We start from the raw sequence: 19812 nt of genomic DNA, 5'->3' as shown, positions 1-19812 counted from the left end.
AAAGAATGTCGTCGTAAAAGGGGACTCTGAGTTGGTAATAAAGCAACTTACCAAGGAATACAAGTGCATTAGTGAAAATCTAGCTAGGTATTACACGAAAGCTAGTAATTTGTTGGCCAAATTCGACGAAGTTAGGCTATGTCACGTTGCCAGAGTGGACAATCAAGAAGCCAATGAATTGGCACAAATCGCATCAGGATATATGGTCGATAAATGTAGGTTAAAAGAGCTTATCGAGGTCAAAGGAAAACTGAACCCCTCTAACCTCGACATCCTAGTCATTGACAATATGGCACCTAATGATTGGAGAAAGCCAATTGTCGATTACTTGCAAAATCCTGTGGGTACTACAGATAGAAAGACAAAATACAGGGCAATGAGCTATGTCATCATGGGAAACGAGCTATTCAAGAAAAACGTCGACGAAACACTACTGAAGTGTTTAAGTGAAGACGACGCGTTCATAGCGATCTCGGCCGTTCACGATGGGCTATGTGGTGCCCACCAGGCAGGGATCAAGCTGAAGTGGATCCTATTTCGACAAGGGATGTATTGGCCTACTATTATGAAAGATTGTATGGAGTATGCCAAGAGGTGCCAAGATTGTCAGAGACACGCGGGGATACAACATGTGCCAGCAAGTGAACTACACTCGATCATTAAGCCTTGGCCATTCAGGGGTTGGGCTTTAGACCTAATTGGCGAAATTAACCCATGTTCTTCTAGGCAGCATAAGTACATCATAGTGGCTATAGATTACTTTACCAAGTGGGTAGAGGCAATTCCTCTACAAAATGTGACCCAGGACACGGTGATCGAGTTCATTCAGAATCACATAGTGTACCGCTTTGGGCTCCCTGAGTCACTTACTACAGACCAAGGCACAGTGTTTGTAGGCCAAAAGGTAGCATCATTCGCAGAATCTTGGGGTATAAAACTCCTAACCTCGACCCCCTATTATGCTCAAGCGAATGGTCAAGTCGAAGCGGCCAACAAAACGTTGATCTCCTTGATTAAAAAACATGTTGGTCGAAAACCTAAAAACTGGCATCAAACGTTAGGCCAAGTGCTTTGGGCTTACAGGAATTCACCTAAGGAATCTACCGGAGCAACGCCTTTTCGACTAGCATATGGTCAAGAAGCGGTACTACCAGTAGAAGTATATTTACAGTCATGCAGAATTCAAAGGCAAGAGGAAATTCCAAGTGAAGATTATTGGAGTATGATGCTTGACGAATTAGTCAATCTCGACGAAGAAAGACTATTGGTGTTGGATACCTTAACCAGGCAAAAGGATCGCATTGCTAAAGCTTATAACAAAAAGGTTAGAGCTAAATCTTTTATGCTTGGTGATTACGTATGGAAGGTCGTCTTACCAATTGATAAAAAAGATAAACGTTACGGAAAATGGTCCCCAAACTGGGAAGGCCCTTTTTCAGTCGAGAAAGTACTTTTAAACAACGCTTATTCGATTAAGGAATTAGGAGGTAATCGACAAATGACGATAAATGGCAAATATTTAAAAACGTATAAGCCAACATTGCATGAGATAAACATCGAATAAAGAAGTAAAAGAGAATCAATTGCCAAATGCGAATGTTTTATTGAATAGAATAGAGCATTACAACTATGGCAAAGAAATTTTAAAAAGGAGGGTTGGCCCTACAACTATTGTATCTGGCCCTAAGAGGCTCCATGCGCCTCAAGACATCTTCTTGTTGGGATTCCAGTCGCGATTTCTCCTGTCGAATATCCAGCTCTTCACGGGCAGTAGAAGAAAGCTTGTCCACCAAGGGTTTCAGAGCTCCCACATTCCCCTCGAGTTTCGCCTGGCTAAGAGCAGCCTTCAACTCTTCATACTCCTCCATCTTCTCATCAATCTGGTGTTCAGCAAAGAACACTCGAGCAGTAAGCTCCCGGTGTTCTTCATATAGAGGTACAGTATCGTGCAGGAGGCCCAAGAACTCCTGAAGAGGGATTCTTACCGAGGCAATAATATTCCTCGAAAGAAGTTGGTTAATGAGCCCCGTAAGCTCTTCAGCCAAAGGGAGGAAAGAGTGCAACTCTCAGAATAAGTCTTGATCAAAAGCCAAGTTCCGGATCTGGTTAAGAACACGACGGCTAGCCATGACTGAAGGGAGTTATGAAAGCAGGAAAAGAATTCTGGAAAAGAAACAAGGAAGAGTTTGGAGAAGTTACTGAAAAGGAGTAACAAAAAACGCTCCATTTATAGGGTAACAACCAAGGAATGCATTAATTAGTGGCAATCAGTTGCTAACTCTTCATCTTACGGTTATAGGCCATGCAGATTACCACCACCATCGTGAATAGCTTTGGCTTTTAATGAACAAAGACTTGCATTGAATCAAGAAAATGTGGTATAAGATTGCAATAAATTGGTTCATTCCCCAGAAACAAAGCGACGACTGTGTGAGGGGGTGCAAGGAAGTTTGAGCGATGCAACAATAAATGAATAGCCGTCAAAATAAATGCGTAGTGGAAACTGAAAAGACTTGGCAAATTAAACGTCAAATTATATGGCTTAGGTGCCAAAACCATTGTCGAAATATTACACGCAATTGGCATCGAAAGCCATGGTTAGAATTGTGCCATCATTACATATTAATGAAGAGAAAAAAAAAGTCCTACAGCAGGGTCTTAAAAGAATTCAAACAATCAGCAAAGGTGGCAATCTTGGCATCGAGACCCTTCTTCACAGCCTGATCAATCTCCAATTCCTTGATAACCTCTTTTGTCGAGATGATCAGAGCCTTGGAGTCTTTAGTAAGCACGTCCAATTGATCCTTCACAGCAGGGCCTTCCTCGACCAAATCAGCTCGCTTTTTCTCCAGTTTGGTAATCTCTCGATGCAGCTCTTCAAGTTTGATGTCGACTTCAGAGATTTCATCTGCGATCAAAACCTTCCTAGCAGTGAACTTCTTGAAGTCCTCTTTCATTGCTGCAACTTGAGCTTTACCAGCAGAGACTTTTGCTTCCTTAAAGCTGACAGCTTGACCAACGTCCTTGATTTGATGAAAGGTGGCCGAAGCATCCACTAAAAAAGATTGAAGGTTAGCCAAAGCAGCAGCCTGTTGAGAGTCGAGTTTTTGGCCAAGAAGGAAGACAAGCAATTCCTTAGCAGCATGGCTTGCTTGAGGATCAGCCTGGATCTGGTCGAGAAACCCATTGGCGAAGACAATAGCCTTCAGCCGACCCATACTCTCCTCGATCTGCTGAGAATTGGCTACCCCACTTGATTGAGCAGTCTCAGCAGTAGCATCAACTTGACGGGGTGGAGAGTCCCATTCCAAGGTGCCATCGAGGAAGCTATCCAAAGCTGCCAGCGGGTCCTCCTCAAATAAAGTGTCGAGCTTTTCACTAGACACATGAGATGAAGAGCCACCCTTGTTTTGAGGCGAATGTTGCACAGTGGCAGTCGATTTTGGAGGAGGCATAGGGCTGTCATCTTTGCCTGGAAGGAGCTCTGTTTCGCGGATGGGAGAAGTTGTACCCTGAGTCTCCTGCAAGAAAAAAAAAAACCTCTTTTATTGCCTTTTCGATAAAGTAAAACGCATGTTAAAGGAGTCAACAAAACATGAAAAGTATAAAGATACCTGGCAAGCAGAGTCTTTGGAAGCGCTCGAGTTGGTGGAGCTTCTGGAATGGCGAGGAGACTTATTACGAGATTTGCTCCTGACCTTCCTCCTTCCCTCAGATGTGGAGGTCTTCTTAGCTGAGGATGCGGCCTTGGGAGGTTTCTCGACACCTTCAGTTTTGGATTTTGCAGGAATGGGAACTGGAGAATTCTCACGGGATGGAGGATTGGAGGTAGAGTGCTCATGAACATCAGTCTAAAGGAAACAAAACAAACAAGAGATGACTCAGATTAGGAAACCACGGGTTAAAAATATCACAAGGTACCCTCGAGAATGGAGAACATACCTGAATGGCGGCGCCGCCACCACCCTCTTTGTCAGCGACTTCTGTTTGAGCATCAGATGCCAACTTAGAAGCCCCACTAGGGGTGGAAACACCAACCCCCTTGGCCCTCTTCTGACTGGCCGAAGCAACAGGCTTAGGTTTCCGTTTCCGGCTCTGTCGAAAAATACGTCAGCCCATAATCCAAGGAAATCGAAAAGGAAAAGGTAAAAGCATGAGGAAAGTACCTTGAGCTTGTCAGCAAGACTGACATCATCATCCTCATCATCATCATCATCATCCTCAATCACGACCGGCTGGTCCTTGGAGGAATAAGCCACTGGGGAAATAACTTGAGGAGCTGGTCGAATAATGACTTCAGCTGTAAACAAAAGAAAAATTAAGAAGTAAAACAGGAAAACCAAGGCCAAGTCGAAGTATTACCTTGACCAATACGCATGTTCAGCGATATGTGGTTGAAGATTTCGACGGGCACATGATACGGAAAGTTCCATAGGTGGTACTTAGTCCAAGTCACTCGCTTTCGAGGAGGTAGAGCTTGATTGGCCAATACATTTATGTTTATATGGTCAACCCATTTAGGCAAGACCGGTGGAAAAGCCAATGCAAACTTACTCGTAGGCAAAGACGGGAACCTAAAGCCAGTTTTTCGAATAACAAAAGATAGACCTTCCTCACCAGGAGGAACCACTAACTTGGATTTCTTGGCTTTAAGTTCCCATTTTTGCCTTAATACTTGAGCTGCTTGCGCAACTGTATCTCGAAGGCGAAGAGTTGGGTAATATACCACACCAAAGAACTCTTGAAAAGATCGAATTTCTGCCAGGTGCATACCTTTGGTCTTCTTCGGATCCTGCTTCTGCAAAAGAAAAGCATCTGTCATGCATTGCAGACAATCGACGAGGGGCTTCGAAATTTGAGCCCAATACTCAGACCACCAGGCTTTGAAAGCATTAGTGGCATAATATGAAGGAGCGTAAGTGAAGGGGCTCAGGTTGAGGAGTTTCTTGTTATAAAATTGAACAGTCTTGTCGAAAACAGAAACCCTCTTAATAGTTCCGGGGTACAGGACTAGATTCTTGTCAAATAGAGTGTTGGGTAGAACTTGGCTAAGCCCAAACTGTCGAGAAACCAATTGAGGGTTGTAGCCACATAGAGTGTAGTCACTGCTAGCAAAGCCCACAGTTAAAACCCTAGGAGATAAGAGGGTCCTCCAAAGTGTGATGTGGTGCTCCTTGGGCAACGCAGAATCAGAGGCATTAGGATAAGAATTCCTCAGCCAGAAAGGGCCACGAATAGCCTTGCTGTAAGGAGAGAAACTGGAATGGTAGTGTTTCAGCTCGAGAAACATGGTAAAGTACTTCCTGAAGTCCGCTTCGAAACTCGACGCATCATAAGCAGGGGTCAGGGTCTCGAGCCTATGTGCATCAATCCTGGTGTTAGAAGCAGTTAGAGGATTATCTTGTACCGGCAGAAGAGATTCGAAGACTGCATTCAACCAAAGTTGAAACAGCCAAAGTGGTCCAGCCGCATTCAGAGAGACGGTCTTGGTGTTCCGGATATCCTCGACAGCTTCATTCAGCATTTGATACAGGTTGCCAAGGACGAGCCTAGCCATAGCAAGTTGTCGACCCTCGTGAAGCAGATTGGCTAAAGGCAATAGCTTGGCGGGTATGCGCAAAGATTTGGTGCAAAAGACATAAGCAGACAGCCAATACAGCAAGAAAGCGACATGTTCAGCGTCAGACACCTCACCACTCTCGACATAATGGTCCTTAATGAATCGACTAAACGAAATGTTGTCAGTAGGAATCGAGATGGGTTTAACAGGAGCAGGTGCAGAATGATAATCATCACCAATGGGCCACAATCCGGTGATAGCAGCAACATCCAAAAGGGTGGGGGTGATCATACCAAAGGGAACATGAAGGCAATTAGTGGACCTCTCCCAGAAATAAAGTGCACTCAACAGCATAGCAAGGTTATACGAGATTGGAGATCTCGACAACTGAATCAAGTCGAAAATCCCTACATCCTTCCAGTGTTGTTTCTTATCTCCCTCAACCCTATCTAACCATTTCAGGTAGGCCTTGTCGTTAGCAGAAGGGTTAGGAGGGGCCGAACGAAAGGCTCGTTTCGGGTCAGAAAGAAATGGCATACGGTAAGAGGGTTGAAATGCCAAAATGAGCTCCTCTCCCCTAACGCTAGGGTGAAATGATTCATGTTCTTCAGGGAGACTATTGGGCCTATCATGCTTCACTACTTTCAAAGGGCCCAAAATGGCGCGTAAAGTACCATTAACAGAGAAAGGAATGAGTACCTGGGATTTCCAGATAGCTCTCTTCTCTGCTTCGTTGGGAGGTTCTGGGATTGGCACGCGTTTGGACTCATCCAGCTTAAGCTCGGTGGCCAACGGAAGGGTTTGCTCAGGATTGGAAGCCATTGAAGGACGCAGCAAGTGTTTCAGAGAAGACGGAAGAAGATGAAGTGATGAAGTCTGGAAGAAGAAGTTGCAGGTTGGATGAAAGAGTAAAGCTTGAACAAGGAATACCAAGAGGGTATTTATAAACGGAAGGGGAAACGGAACCCAAGCCGCATTGAGCAGCAATTTATAAAAACTTTGGGTTCCAAGCGATTATTTTATTAATTAATTCATGTCACCTCTCAGCTTTTTGGCATAGGTGAAATCATGGCCCTAAAAAGGCTATAACTGTCAGCTAGTGGAGAAGTCACCAGACGTTATGGCTGCCGATTGGACTTGAAGATCGAATGGTCGAGAGCACAAAGCATTTGAATCGTTGGAATTGAACGGCTGCGATAAGAAAAAATGCTTGGTGTCTTTGAGCTAAAGCAGTCGACAACCAACATTTTTGGGGGGCAACTGTTAAGCCAAAATTACAAGCATTACAATTATCGACACCATGGTACAAAAAGTGGTTTCTCGACAGAAGGGGTTGGGCGAAGCCGGCAACTCAGCACACGATGTCCCTCAAGGACAAGTTAGTAAAAGCCATAACTCGACACACTCAGAAGATGAAGAAATCTCGATCACCTTAATGGAAGAGGCAGTTACCGAATAACAAGCGATTACAGGCACGTGCGTACACCCACGATGCCACGAATAGCAACGGTTGCCCACGACTCAGAACCATCCACGTGGCAATAGAGTCACGTGCGCGAAGACCATCGGCTAAACGTGGGGTATGGCGCCAAAATTCAAAACCCACGAAGCCATCGTGCATCCAAGTAAAACCGCCAAGAACATGGGCAGAAAGAACAATATAAATAAAGGAAGCAGCAGCAGAAGAGAGGGTTCCAACTGAAAAACTCTGAAAATTCACTAAAAGCTCTAAACGTCCGCATCAATGAGACTTCGAGAGCAGAACGTGATGATGGAGGAGTATGTTGCAGAACCAACGCTTTAATTTCCTTGCATTGCAGTTTGTTAATTCCCAGTTCTTATGTGTAGCTTGTTTTGTCGAAATTTGCTTTCATGTTATTTTGGTTTGCTTAACTATTTTGTAATCGACTCATATTCAATAAAATCCAGTTTCGTTTGAAGTTGTTTATTATTGTCGAAAACACATCCGTCCACACACTACACTTTGGCAAAACGTTTTCTCAAAAGGACCCTGAAATCTAAACTTCCTTTAGTCGAACTAAGAGGATATTTGTTTACCAAAAATCCGTGTAAACACCAATAAACATGTTTAAGCAATTGCTCACTATTTGACCAAAAACCTAACATGGATGAAGCAAATTAATCTAAAGATACCAAAATGAAAATTATATATAGCAGCTTGAAACTGGCCTTGTTCTAGTTGCATAGCGAAATCAATACTATGCTAGCATAAAAAGGTTTGAAGTAATATAATGAATGTTAATTCACAGACGAAAGCAAGTATGAATCACTGATTTTAAACATAGTATGCACTGCTGGAGCCTCCCTTTTCGACAGTCAATCACACACTTGAATCAGTTCTAAAAAATAAACACCTCAAACTCCCCATCAAGTAAATAAAAGTAGTATGCACAAATAAACTATAAACCTTAAAATCCAATATCACAGGCATCAATTCCGAAAATGAATGCTCAAAAATTGAAACTTAAAACACCTCATTAAGTAAGTACATGTTTAATTTCATGTTGCTCATCCAATGAAGCTCTTATCATCTTCTCAAACATGTTTTTCGACATCATAACATCTTAGAAGCACTTCCAAAATCAACTTGAGGCCAAAACATAAAAGTACCAATCAATGAGTTGACATAGTAAATGATTTCAACTCTTCTATGATTCTCCTACAAAATCACTTTTATACTAAAAGATTTCAACTCAATATCAACATAATCCATTTTGTAGGGATCAATTCTATCGAAAATGACTTGTTCTGTAGGTGTAAGCGAAGCCCTGGTTGAAGAGCTTCTCTGCCGTGAAACCGTCTTCAATCCGCGACAGATGAACAAGATGTGAAGAAGATGAAGAGCAAGAAAAGTGACCAAATTGATCTGAGATAGAGAGTGGAGAAGATGATGATGAAGAAACTAAAATTGGATTGTAGATGAAGATTAATATTAAATGTTAAAGGGCAAATTGCAGTAAAAAAAAATGTTAAAGGGAAAATATGTCATTCATTAACCAAATACATTAATTACATGGGTCTTGGTATTACGCATTACACAATACTAGAAATTAAACCTGTGTGTTGCACGGGTATAGACCGGGTTTGTTTTAAGTTATGTGTCTATTATTTGTAACAATAATATATGTAATATAAAAAAGTTATTCAATAGTAGATAATTGAGAATATGATAAATGTAATGAAATGTACACTAATTTTTTAGTATATTAAAGCACATGATTTATGCTACAGACCCACCAGCTAAGCTGCTAATGTATTCTATTCTATACATATGAAACCTTTATTTAATCAGTATTTTATAAACTTAATTAATCATTCAGTGTTTCTACAATCACTATCTTCTAGTTGTCCTCATCAGAATCATCCTCCTCCTCCTCTAAATCCTCCTCCTCTGAATCATCTTCGTCCTCTGAATCCTCCTCAACTTCCTCCTCTTTGAGTTCTTCTCAGCTTCCTCCTTCTTTGAATCATTCTCAGCTTCCTCCTCGTCCTCGTCGGGAGGAGCCTGCGGTGGCACGTCGCCGAGAGCTCCGGTAGCAAGGACCTTGGCCATGGCCAATGAAGCCAGACCGAGCACCATAGCTAATGTAGGGGCCATTCTTTCTCTTCTCTGAACAACACTATATCAGCTCGCTCTTTCTTCTGTGAACTTCTCTCAATTGTTCTTTCTTCTGTGTGTTTATATAATGCATACTCATGGTCAAATGCAGATGAGGATCAAATCATCAAAAAGTAGTAAAAATGTCTAATTAAGATCAAGAATCAACCCAGATAGGCAAAAACATGTGAAGATCAACTTATATTCCCCCATTAGTAGCAAAAATCTCTATCTTAACACTTAAGGAACCTGATATTAGTAATACACTAATCCTTCATTTTAGCTGTAAGACTCAATCTATATATATATATATATATATATATATATATATATATATAAAACACATTTGAACCATGGCATTAAGTGCATTAAACAATAAAAGAATTCCTTTCTATTAAATACATTCAATAATAAAAATAAAGACTTACAGAAAATACATCTACTTTATTATTCATTATATTAATTAATAATTGTTAAACTTTTAAATTTTTCATATATAAAATTAAATATAAATGTTATTTTAATTTTAATTATTAATCACAAGTTAAGGAATTTTTTAAAATAATAATAGTAATTAAAATTTGCTACATTTACATTAATAAAAATATTATATAGTTAATAATATTTTTTATATTTATAACTAATGTAAAAATTTATAATTTAGGTTCTTTTTCTATTCAATAAGATTTTCTCTTTAAAAAAAACCAATGTGTGTGTGTGTATAAACATGAAAAATAGACTTGAAATTTTGCATTAAATACATTAAGAAAAAAATCCTTAATTTGTATTAAAATACACTAAACAATAGAAAATATCCTTTGTAATAAATATATTAAATAAAAAATAAAAAACTGAAAAAAATTGATTTGTTAAAAACGATTAAACTACCTATATTAAATATTGATATTTATAAACTTAAAAGTTGACTTAACTTTTGGTTCAATGAAAAATATTAAAAATTAAAATTAATCAATTATAAAATAATATTTGTTGATAAATAATTTAGGTAAAATATTTTTAAAATTACAAAATCTAGGTATTTACTATTAAGTATAATGTATGTGTAACAAAAAGTTCTTTAAATATAAAAATTTATTCCTTATCTATATATATAAGTAAAGCACACTTGAACCATTACATTTAATACATTAGTAAAGATTACATGTATTATAATGCATTAAGTAATAAAAAATTATCTTTGTAATAAATATATTAAATAATAAGATTAAAAACTGAAAAAAGAAATTATATTGTCAAAAGCTATTCAACTACCTACATTAAATATTCACCAAAATACCTATATTAAATAATAATATTTATAATTTTAAAAAAATAACTTGAGTTGACAAATATTAAGAATTAAAATTAATTAATTATAAAGGCTTAATAGCTCTTTTGGTCCCTCACTTATCACGATTTTGCACTTTTGGTCCCCAATAAAAAAATTAGCATTTTTGATCCTCCACATTGCTTAATTCTTTGCAAAAATATCCCTATTTGAGACTAAAGCGGCAAAAGTGTGTAATTGTGAGGGACTAATTTTGCTAATTTTTTTAGAGGGACCTAAAGCGCAAAATCGTGATAAGTGAGGGACCAAAAGAGCTATTAAGCCAATTATAAATAATATTTATAATTAATTAATGTAGATAAAGTAGATTTAAAATTAATAAATATTTTTTATTAAATAATTATTGATAGTTAAAATTATCATAGAGTAATATTTCTATTTAACTATAAATATGATGATAAATAAATTAAATATATTTAAAACTAAGTGTAAATTAGGAGATATATATTAAATATATATGTTTTGCATGTCATGTTAGTTATAAAAAATAATAGAATAATTAAATTAAATTTATTTGTCAAAGTAGTTTAATTTTATAATTTTGATTTCAAATATGTTTTCTAATAATATTTAATATGAGTTCATAACCTCCTATGAGGTTTATCGTTGTTGCACTCATCTACAATAGACTAAAAATGTAGTATACAATGAAATATTTAATAAACTTCCTAAATGAAATTATATTTGATATAGCTACAATATTTCTTCATGGATAAAAAATAACAATCATTCTTAACCAACTTTCACTTTTGCACATTAGTATGGTACACGAGTTTAAGAATATTTTTAACTAAGTCCTTATAGATTATTTGTGTTAACCGCATGTATCCTCTACTGAGGGAATCAATTTCTATCAAGTGTAGTGAAAGCTAAAGGTCTATCATAAAGTGCATTCCTTAAGGATGAAATCTCAGGGATCCAAAGATTTAATTTTAACCACTGTAATAGACATTTATTAGGTTGAACGATTTGTGCTTGCAAAATTGTTTTATGAGGTTTTATAATTTTTTACTTTCTTTAACACTATAAAAATTTATCGAATAAGATAAATTATTATCTTAATTCATAAATAAGTTAAAAAGTATATATGCTCTTACAAACTGCATATTAACTAATTAAATACTCATTATGCAATAAATAATATAACTTTCATATGTGTCACTAAGAATATGTTTCGACATTAAACTTTCATTAGCACACTTCCCATAAAGTTTCAACTGAAAACACTACTTTCATGGCCAAAACATGAAAGCAAGAGATAAATACAACTTTATAAAAGTAGTTTTACTTTTTTTTTCGAAAGAAGAGAATAATATATAAATGGATAAAGAGATATTACAAACAGGTAACAAAAAGCCAAAGGAAAAAGCTAGCTAGACTAAAATCAAGTGGCAGGGCACTGCCACCAAGAAAAGAAAAGAACAAAAAACATAAAAGCCAAACAAGGCTAAACTACTAGCCTACAAAGACATAACAGTAAAGAAAAGGAAGAAATAAGAAATAACACATAGCCCCATGTAACAGTGAAGCAGAATTGCTCAAATGCTGCATAACAACCTCTTCAAAATACTGATCTAACTCCATGGGCTCCACAAACCACAGCACTAAAAGTCATCCATGAAGACCATAATGCAGACAGCCGTATATCAGCAAAATAGCATGCACCAACCAGTAGAAGCAAGGCATTTAATTCCTCAACACAGCCCAGATTTCAGATTGTCTAAAGCAACCTGACTTAGCAAGATAATCAGCCAAATGGTTTGATTCCCTCTGGTTTGTCTTCCTGAATCCTTGAGAATTCCTCCAATTCCACTCCTTCCGGGTGTGCCATGGGATGATCCGTCGACAATGAATTTAAGAGTCCCGGTTGGTGGAGGTGTCCAATGATTGCTGCGAATTCTAACCTATGGGACTTTCAGCCACAGGCAAAACGAACAAAACAAAGCCAGATATAAGACAGCAAAGGAAAAGAGCATGTACAAGGCATCCAATCCAGAATTGACAGAAATCCCAAGTCAAGTAAACACAAACCACTGAGAACAGGTCGCGATGCCACAATGTAACAAGCCACCTGCAGCTCCTTCAGCAAACACCACTTCAAGCCTCAAAATCATCGATACAACCCAGGATTGAATCTCATTCATTATGTCCCCAATTAACTTTGTCTCATTCCATGATAACCAAAACTCTGCCCATACCCACGCCCCACACCACCACCGCTAGGAAGCCAATCTCCTGGCCAAGATTTGTGAAGCGATACCATTCAGAGCACAATCATCACTACAATCAAATACCAAACCCAGCCTTTTCCCCATTAATAGTGCACTTCTGGCTCTTGTCATGACACCCATCGGATCCTGAAATTCAGTGGGTAGCACCGCCAATTGGTTGAAATCAGTAGCTTCCAACGTCGATGGAGTCACCTCGACAGCCGCAGCAGCATCGGTGGACCGTCCAGAAACTGATCCTTTGGCACGCTTGGTTTTGCTCGCCTTGGGTCTTCCCCTGGGGCGCGGGGAAGAAGAGGAGTTAGGGGCAGAAGAAATCACGGTTGTCGGTGTTGGAGAAATTGGGGAAGCAAGGGTCTCCGATGATGGAAGAAAAGCGACATCAGAACTGTCAAAATGCGGATTTGGAGCAGCGTTTGGGTTCGGAGAACGGGTCGACCCGTCCACTTCGTTTAGCCCATCATCCAAAACGTCCCCACCAGACAAAAAAAGAGGGTTATTTTCTAGGCTGGGCCTCACATCACTTAAGACCCTGAGAAAAAAAAAAGTAGTTTTACTTTTATAGATGACTTTACACAAACACGGACTAAATTATTCAGCTCTAATTATATATTTTCATCGTTTTACATAATATTGAGAGTGCATTACTATTTAAACATATAATTAACAAATAAATTGAAAATAATTTTTATTAAAGAAACATAAAATATAAAATATGTGCTTCGATCTCCACACTATACACTCTGAAGGAGGGATGATAAACCTTAATTATGACTAAATCTCGAATCTATAGGTATATCCAAAGGGTGACCAGTACCAAATGTTTATACCAAAGAAAAATATACTAAAAAATTAGTGTACAATAAATTTGTTACTGAGCTTTATTAATGTAATTACATTACATATATTTATCATATTCTTAACTATCTACTATTCAATAATATTTCATATTACATAAATTATTTTTACAAATAATAGACACATAACTTAAAAACAAACCCGTGCAACGCACGGGTTTAATTTCTAGTATATTAGTAAAATTAACTTGAAGAAAATAATTATTACAAAATTTGAGAAAAAAATTACTAAGAAATATTTAACTCTAATAAATTTATAAATTTTTATAATTAAAAAAAGTTGAAATTAAATTATTAAGTTTGGTCTCGACAGGTGTATAACCACTTGGAAAATTGTAGTTGTCGCTCCCGACGAATGACTTTCCTGGTATAAAGTACAAAAAAAAATTCTATTACAACTTATCTGATGATATTAATTTTTTTTTACTTGTTTAAAAATATTTTGAATTAACTGTATGATTTTTCATATTATTAAATAATTTTTAAAATCACTTCATTACTAATTATTAAATTTAGTAATATTAATATTAATTATTTACAAAAGAGAATTCTAATACAATTTATTAAAATGTCTTAACACAATTATTTTTTAATTTATTATATTTTGTATTTTATTTATCCTATAAAAACATTCAAATAATGTTAAAAATATTGAAAATAAACACGTGCAACGCACGTGTATTATATCTAATCAACACGTATTTCACATCTGGTCCGGTATATGAAAAATAATTTCTTCATACCTCAATTCCATCATAAACTGACATATTTTGAGAAAAATAAGAATAAAATTAGCGAAAGAAATCTGAATATGCTAAGTGATACCATAATAGCATAATTTCTTTCATAATGTGTTTAAATTGCTAAGGGATAAGATTGGCCTGTTGGTGGGAAAGGAAAAGATATACATGTGCACCTTGATATCTTCCATGAACCTTTTTCTGACTACAATTACATAAAAAAGGATTTTAGTAATATACTTATTTTTTAAGTATGACCTACAATCCACTAACCAAAGTCAATGCTTTCTCCCAATCCTAGCTATATGAAAATATCACCCTTGTCCAAATTGATCTTGGACACACATAACTCATGTTCCCCACTAAGCCCTATAAATAGATGCTCCTCTTTCCTCATCTATATACAGAAACAGTCACATCTATTCTTACAACCCAAGAGAAAAATGAAGACCTCACAGTTATTAGCATTTACCATAATTTGTTTTGCCTTCAGTACAGAATTCTTGATTGGCATAGCTTCTACAGCAGCACCTGAACCAGTGCTTGACATCTCAGGCCAGAAACTGAGAACAGGTGTCAAGTACTACATCTTACCTGTCTTAAGAGGCAAAGGTGGAGGGTTAACACTTACAAGCAGTGGTAACATCAACCACAACACATGCCCCCTTCATGTGGTACAAGAGAAGCTTGAAGTCTTAAAAGGCCAGTCAGTTACCTTCACACCCTACAATGCTAAAGATGGTGTCATCCTCACCTCAACTGATCTCAACATCAAGTCCTCTCTAACAAAAACTACTTGTGCCAAAGCCCCAGTGTGGAAGCTTCTCAAAGAGTTAAGTGGGGTGTGGTTTTTGGCTACTGTTGTAATATTTACTCAAGGAGTAATAATTATATAGTGTTCCAAAATGACAAATGTGTTGCATTGAATGGATTTGAATGAAGTCCCACATAGAAAGTGGAGCAACTTTTCAAAGCATTTATATATCATTAAATGCCAACCATTCAACAAAGAGACAAAGAGAGGATATAGTGCTACATGTGCATGGTTTGGTGGTCCCAAGCTTTTATGTCACATGTTCCATTCACACCACCCCTCGTCGGCGGCGACACTGGTGTGGGCGTAGAGGCGCTAGTGGCGTCTTGTAGACGGCACGACACTTGAGCACTTGAGCACGACGGCGTTTCCGTAACGTCCGTTTGTTTTGCTCGTTTTTGAATTCGGATTTTTGCAACTATTGGTAACAGACACATCTGTTGGTAACAGATACAATTTATGAATGGTCGCAACCTTATACATTGTTCTGTTTTTGCCATACATTGTTTTGTTTTTGCCTATAAATACAATGCATATTCAGAATTCATTATTCACAATCATATCTCTGATTTTCCAGAAAACCACTTCCCTTCATTTCGAGTTTTCATTAGTCTTGTGCAAACTCGAATCAAGGCTGATTATCCTGGGTATTCTTGCATCCAAACTCTAAGACAAAATTCAGAGAGTGCTTGAAATACTTTAAGAAAAGTGATTTCCATCACGATCAAGCCTGTTCATTTTTCTAACAGCTACTGGTGGTGTTGAAGGCAATCCAGGTATTGACACCATTGTCAATTGGTTCAAGATTGAGAAAGCTGACAAGGACTATGTGTTTTCTTTCTGTCCCTCAGTATGCAAATGCCAAACACTGTGCAGGGAACTTGGGATATATGACTATGGTGGGAATAAGCATTTGGCTCTTAGTGATCAAGTTCCTCCATTCAGAATTATGTTCAAAAGAGCTTAAGTTCTCACCAATCCTAAGCTAAGAAAAATTGAATAAAATTAGTCAAATGAGACTAGGCTTTTCTATTGGTAATGAGCAATGACATGAATTTCATTCATGTTATGCAAAATAAATGCCTTTGTAAGATTTTGTGCACATTTTGCGATGAAATTAACTAATTGATCAATGATCAATGATCAAACCCACTTTATCATCTTTTTTTCTTTCTTTTATTTAATTTCCTAATCATGAGGGCGAGCCTCGACGCAACGGTATGGTTGCTATCATGTGACTTTGCGATCATAAGTTCGAACCATGAAATCAACCTCTTGCAAAAATGCAAGGTAAGACTACCTACGTTAGATCTACGATGTGGGCACCTCCCCTCTACCCGAATCTCACACATAATGGAGGTTTATAGAGCCCATTGTGCTCTTTTAATTTCCTATTCATATATTAACTTAAGACACATATTTCAGTTTTATAATGATCACAAACTAATAAGGGATAAAGCAAGAGCTTAAGATCCCATTCAAAGTTGCAAACTTTTTCCTAAAATCAAGCTACTAGATGTATATCTCAAACATCCAGAGACTCTTAACTACAATATTCAATCTCCCCTATTTACAACAATTTCCCATGGAAACAGCTCTCTTGAGATTCCTGGGAGCCTTCTCATTCCGTAAAAACCCCATAAACCAAAATTCAGAGCCATCCTTAGTCACTATTTCTATGTACTTCTGTTCTAACTTGTTCACATTCATGCTTTCATTCACCTCTTTTATCTTCTCAATTGGTATCAAAACCTGCATACATAACAGCAACCTTGCTATCAGAAAAATAGCAATTATAATTTATATGAACTGATTCATTTGAGCTTAAAGTTAATTTGGTTTCAAGATTTACCTTGTAAGGTGCTTTAACTATCTCTCCAGCTTCAGAACAGAACGATGTGGGCATTTCACTGCAAAATGCAGCTTCTTTAGTGGAGATAAAGAGAATTCCAGCAATAGGACCAGCTGTGGTATATAAATAACATTGAGAGGCCTTCAAGAGTTTCTCTTCTTCTTGCATCCCAAAAACATGCTTGAAAATGTTTTCTCTCCCTCCTTCTTGTATAATCCTAGCACCCAAACTCAACTTACCTTTCAGAGTCTCAGACAGTTTAGGACCCAATTTTACTGCAAACACACATACAAACAGATGGTATGAATTAATCAATAGAGTTCACTTTTCTTGTACTATGTTAGTGTGATCTCTAAACTTTGAGTTACTATGTTCATGAATCCTATATGCAAGACTGCTATCATTTTTCAGACCTTTTAAATCGTTACTTCCTCAGTAATAAATTGAGCACTTCCACAGTTCTAATAAAATTGTGTATAGGCTAAGTACTGAAAAATGATTAAGTTCATCTCGCTAGTTCTATGACCTCTCTTATTACCGGAAGAAGCTGTTTAATCCTGTGGGGGTATTTGGAATACTGCTCGAATATAACTCTCGAGGACAATGAGGACATTGGAGTTCATGGGAAGGTTTAAGATAACAATCGTCAACAATTATATGTCACAGTTCTCATTCATAGTCATAAGAGAATAAAAAGGCTTACAAATTAAATGATAAAGCTCTGTGAATGACATAGGTAGCATTAAATTCATGGTACAGTGATAGAACTCACCTTCCATAGCTATGGTCATAATCTGGATCACTTCGATTTTTTTCCCTGTCTCTGAAAATGGCAACTCGAGTAGCATTAGCATCATTAACACTCATGATTCCTTCATTGACAGGTAAGAATTTATCGATCTACAATGTTATATTACAATGCTTTCAATATGTGCATCTCTATCATATGGAAAAAGCCGGCAAAGTTAGAACGAAAGAAATCAAAAAGGTTGAGAAAAATGGATTGTTCAACAACAAAGAGGACAATACAGTTCATGGGAAGGTTTCACAATTCACCATCTTCCATCTTCAAGCCCTTATTTCTCTCTCGTTCTGATCTCTGAAAAATAAGAACAAACAGGGTTGAAAGAAGTAAATGACCAAATATAAATGTGCAAAAGATAGGAGGAATAAACTCAAATCTGATACAGATAAAACTTGCAAACCTCCAACTCCAAAGTAACACAGTTAAGGTATCTGGTGAAAAGAATGAACAATATCAATACCAAATAATACATACAAAACCCTCATAATTTATCAAATTCGTGTAATAATAACAGTTCATAAAAAATCAGGATCAATTAAAGAAACATGTTTGCACGGGCCATTCCGACTCTCTCTCTATTGTTCTGATCTATGAAAACAAAGGGAGGAGGAGAAGATCTTACCGATGGATTTTTTGGAAGCACCGTTTATGATCTGGCGCCACCGTTAGCCGAGAAGTAAGGTGAGGTGAATGCCGAAGTCGAGAACAGAACAGAGAAGAGGGTTCGTTTCCGGAACAGGAAGAGTAAAAGAAGTTTGAATGGCGGCGAGTTCGAACCGGAGAAAAGGACTGAAGCGCGTCTTTGTAGTGAAACGCTGCTCACTGAAGGGGCTTTCCGGTTGGAGCTGGTTGGTGTCGAAGCAATCAGCGGCGCGGATGATGGAATCTAAGCCGTTGATGTTGTTATTGTGGTGGTTGTCGATGGTGGGGTGGTTGAAGCTGCAACTGTACATGTCGCCAGTGACGGTGAGTTCTGCGGGGAAAACGTCATGGAAAACAACATCCATAGCTATCAAATGACTCGATTTGTGACTGAAGCTAAGCGCGTTTTGAAGTGAAACACCGTCGAAAAAATGGGGTACAACCAATATATTTGAAATTCAAATCCTTCCCCAACATATGTACCAGCGAGACCCATAATTGACAGTGAGCAATTCTGTGGGCAACGCAGTGGGGAAATCCGAGATTAACTTGTTATGCTAAGCTGAAGACTAAAAGGGCTTGAAATTGAAACACTCCAATAAACTGACGCGTGGAGAGGTTCTGAGAAGATGACACCTAGGATTTTTGTCGTCCTTAAGAACTTGTGCTTTGTATCTAGTATAGATTAATGTGTGTCTATGGTTTTGTTTGTTGTTACGTATCTGATAGTCTTTATCTTTCAATTCTTTTTTTGTTACGTAGTTGATCTCATTATCAAAATATATTAATTGATCTTTTATCATCTTTTTTTTTCATATTCCAGATACTTTTATTTGAAACAATTATGAGATTAGTGGATTGAGTGGGAGTGGGAGTGGGACAATGGGAGAAAGAAAATAGAATTTATATTTTCACGTACTCGTACTCGTACCGGTGCGTATAGCAAATCTGATAACTATGGAGACCTATATGTTTGAGTTGGGTGTTTAATTGAGAATGAGACATATTTGTCATTGCAATAGCCTATTCACGCTGCAACACCACAATGCCCGCAACCGGAACACCTGCAACCGCAACCTTAATCGCAATTTAAAAAAAAAAAAAATCTGAAGCACACGTCAGGTGTGGGCAGTAGTTAGGCTTAGACTTAATCTTGCCCAGGCTCCACAAAAATCTTGGCTCCGCCACTGCAGTTACAATCACTAACAGCTCACTAACCGTCTCATTCTCTCACTCTCCAATCTGTTGGGAACATATCACAGGTGGCTCCTTGGAGATTCCTTTTCCCCTTCTAGAATATATGTGCCAAACCTTAGGCCCATTCCCTTTGTGCACTAACGACCCAAT

General features: G+C 37.6%; 2 protein-coding genes across 2 annotated transcripts; one reads left to right on the top strand and one right to left on the bottom strand.

The window, feature by feature from the left end:
- Positions 1–14792: 14792 nt before the first annotated feature.
- LOC130735512 (kunitz trypsin inhibitor 5-like) lies at positions 14793–16133 on the top strand. The gene is made up of 2 exons (XM_057587467.1): positions 14793–15205; positions 15914–16133. Exons 1-2 carry the CDS (start codon positions 14796–14798, stop codon positions 16131–16133), a joined length of 630 nt encoding a protein of 209 aa, XP_057443450.1. The 5' UTR covers positions 14793–14795.
- Positions 16134–16732: 599 nt separating this feature from the next.
- On the bottom strand, positions 16733–18830 carry LOC130736759 (putative GEM-like protein 8). The gene is made up of 6 exons (XM_057588549.1): positions 18601–18830; positions 18224–18254; positions 17791–17918; positions 17387–17445; positions 17019–17293; positions 16733–16918 (listed from the first exon to the last, which is right to left on the bottom strand). The coding sequence occupies exons 1-6, from the start codon at positions 18828–18830 to the stop codon at positions 16733–16735; spliced, it is 909 nt and encodes a 302-aa protein (XP_057444532.1).
- Between the last annotated feature and the right edge of the window lie 982 nt (positions 18831–19812).

Source organism: Lotus japonicus, chromosome 2 (genome assembly GCF_012489685.1).
Source record: "Lotus japonicus ecotype B-129 chromosome 2, LjGifu_v1.2".
Lineage (NCBI taxonomy): Eukaryota > Viridiplantae > Streptophyta > Magnoliopsida > Fabales > Fabaceae > Lotus > Lotus japonicus.
This window is presented reverse-complemented; position numbering and strand designations above follow the sequence as displayed.

Excerpts from the sequence above, each read along its gene's own strand:
- LOC130735512 (XM_057587467.1), top strand. The coding sequence starts at position 14,796 with ATGAAGACCTCACAGTTATTAGCATTTACCATAATTTGTTTTGCCTTC. Across the intron at positions 15,206-15,913 it reads TTAAGTGGGGTGTGGTTTTT|AGCTACTGGTGGTGTTGAAG; the intron begins GGCTACTGTTGT and ends CATTTTTCTAAC.
- LOC130736759 (XM_057588549.1), bottom strand. The coding sequence starts at position 18,830 with ATGGATGTTGTTTTCCATGACGTTTTCCCCGCAGAACTCACCGTCACT. Across the intron at positions 18,255-18,600 it reads CGCTTCAGTCCTTTTCTCCG|ATACCTTAACTGTGTTACTT; the intron begins GTTCGAACTCGC and ends TCTTTTCACCAG. Across the intron at positions 17,919-18,223 it reads GTGTTACTTTGGAGTTGGAG|ATCGATAAATTCTTACCTGT; the intron begins GTTTGCAAGTTT and ends ATAACATTGTAG.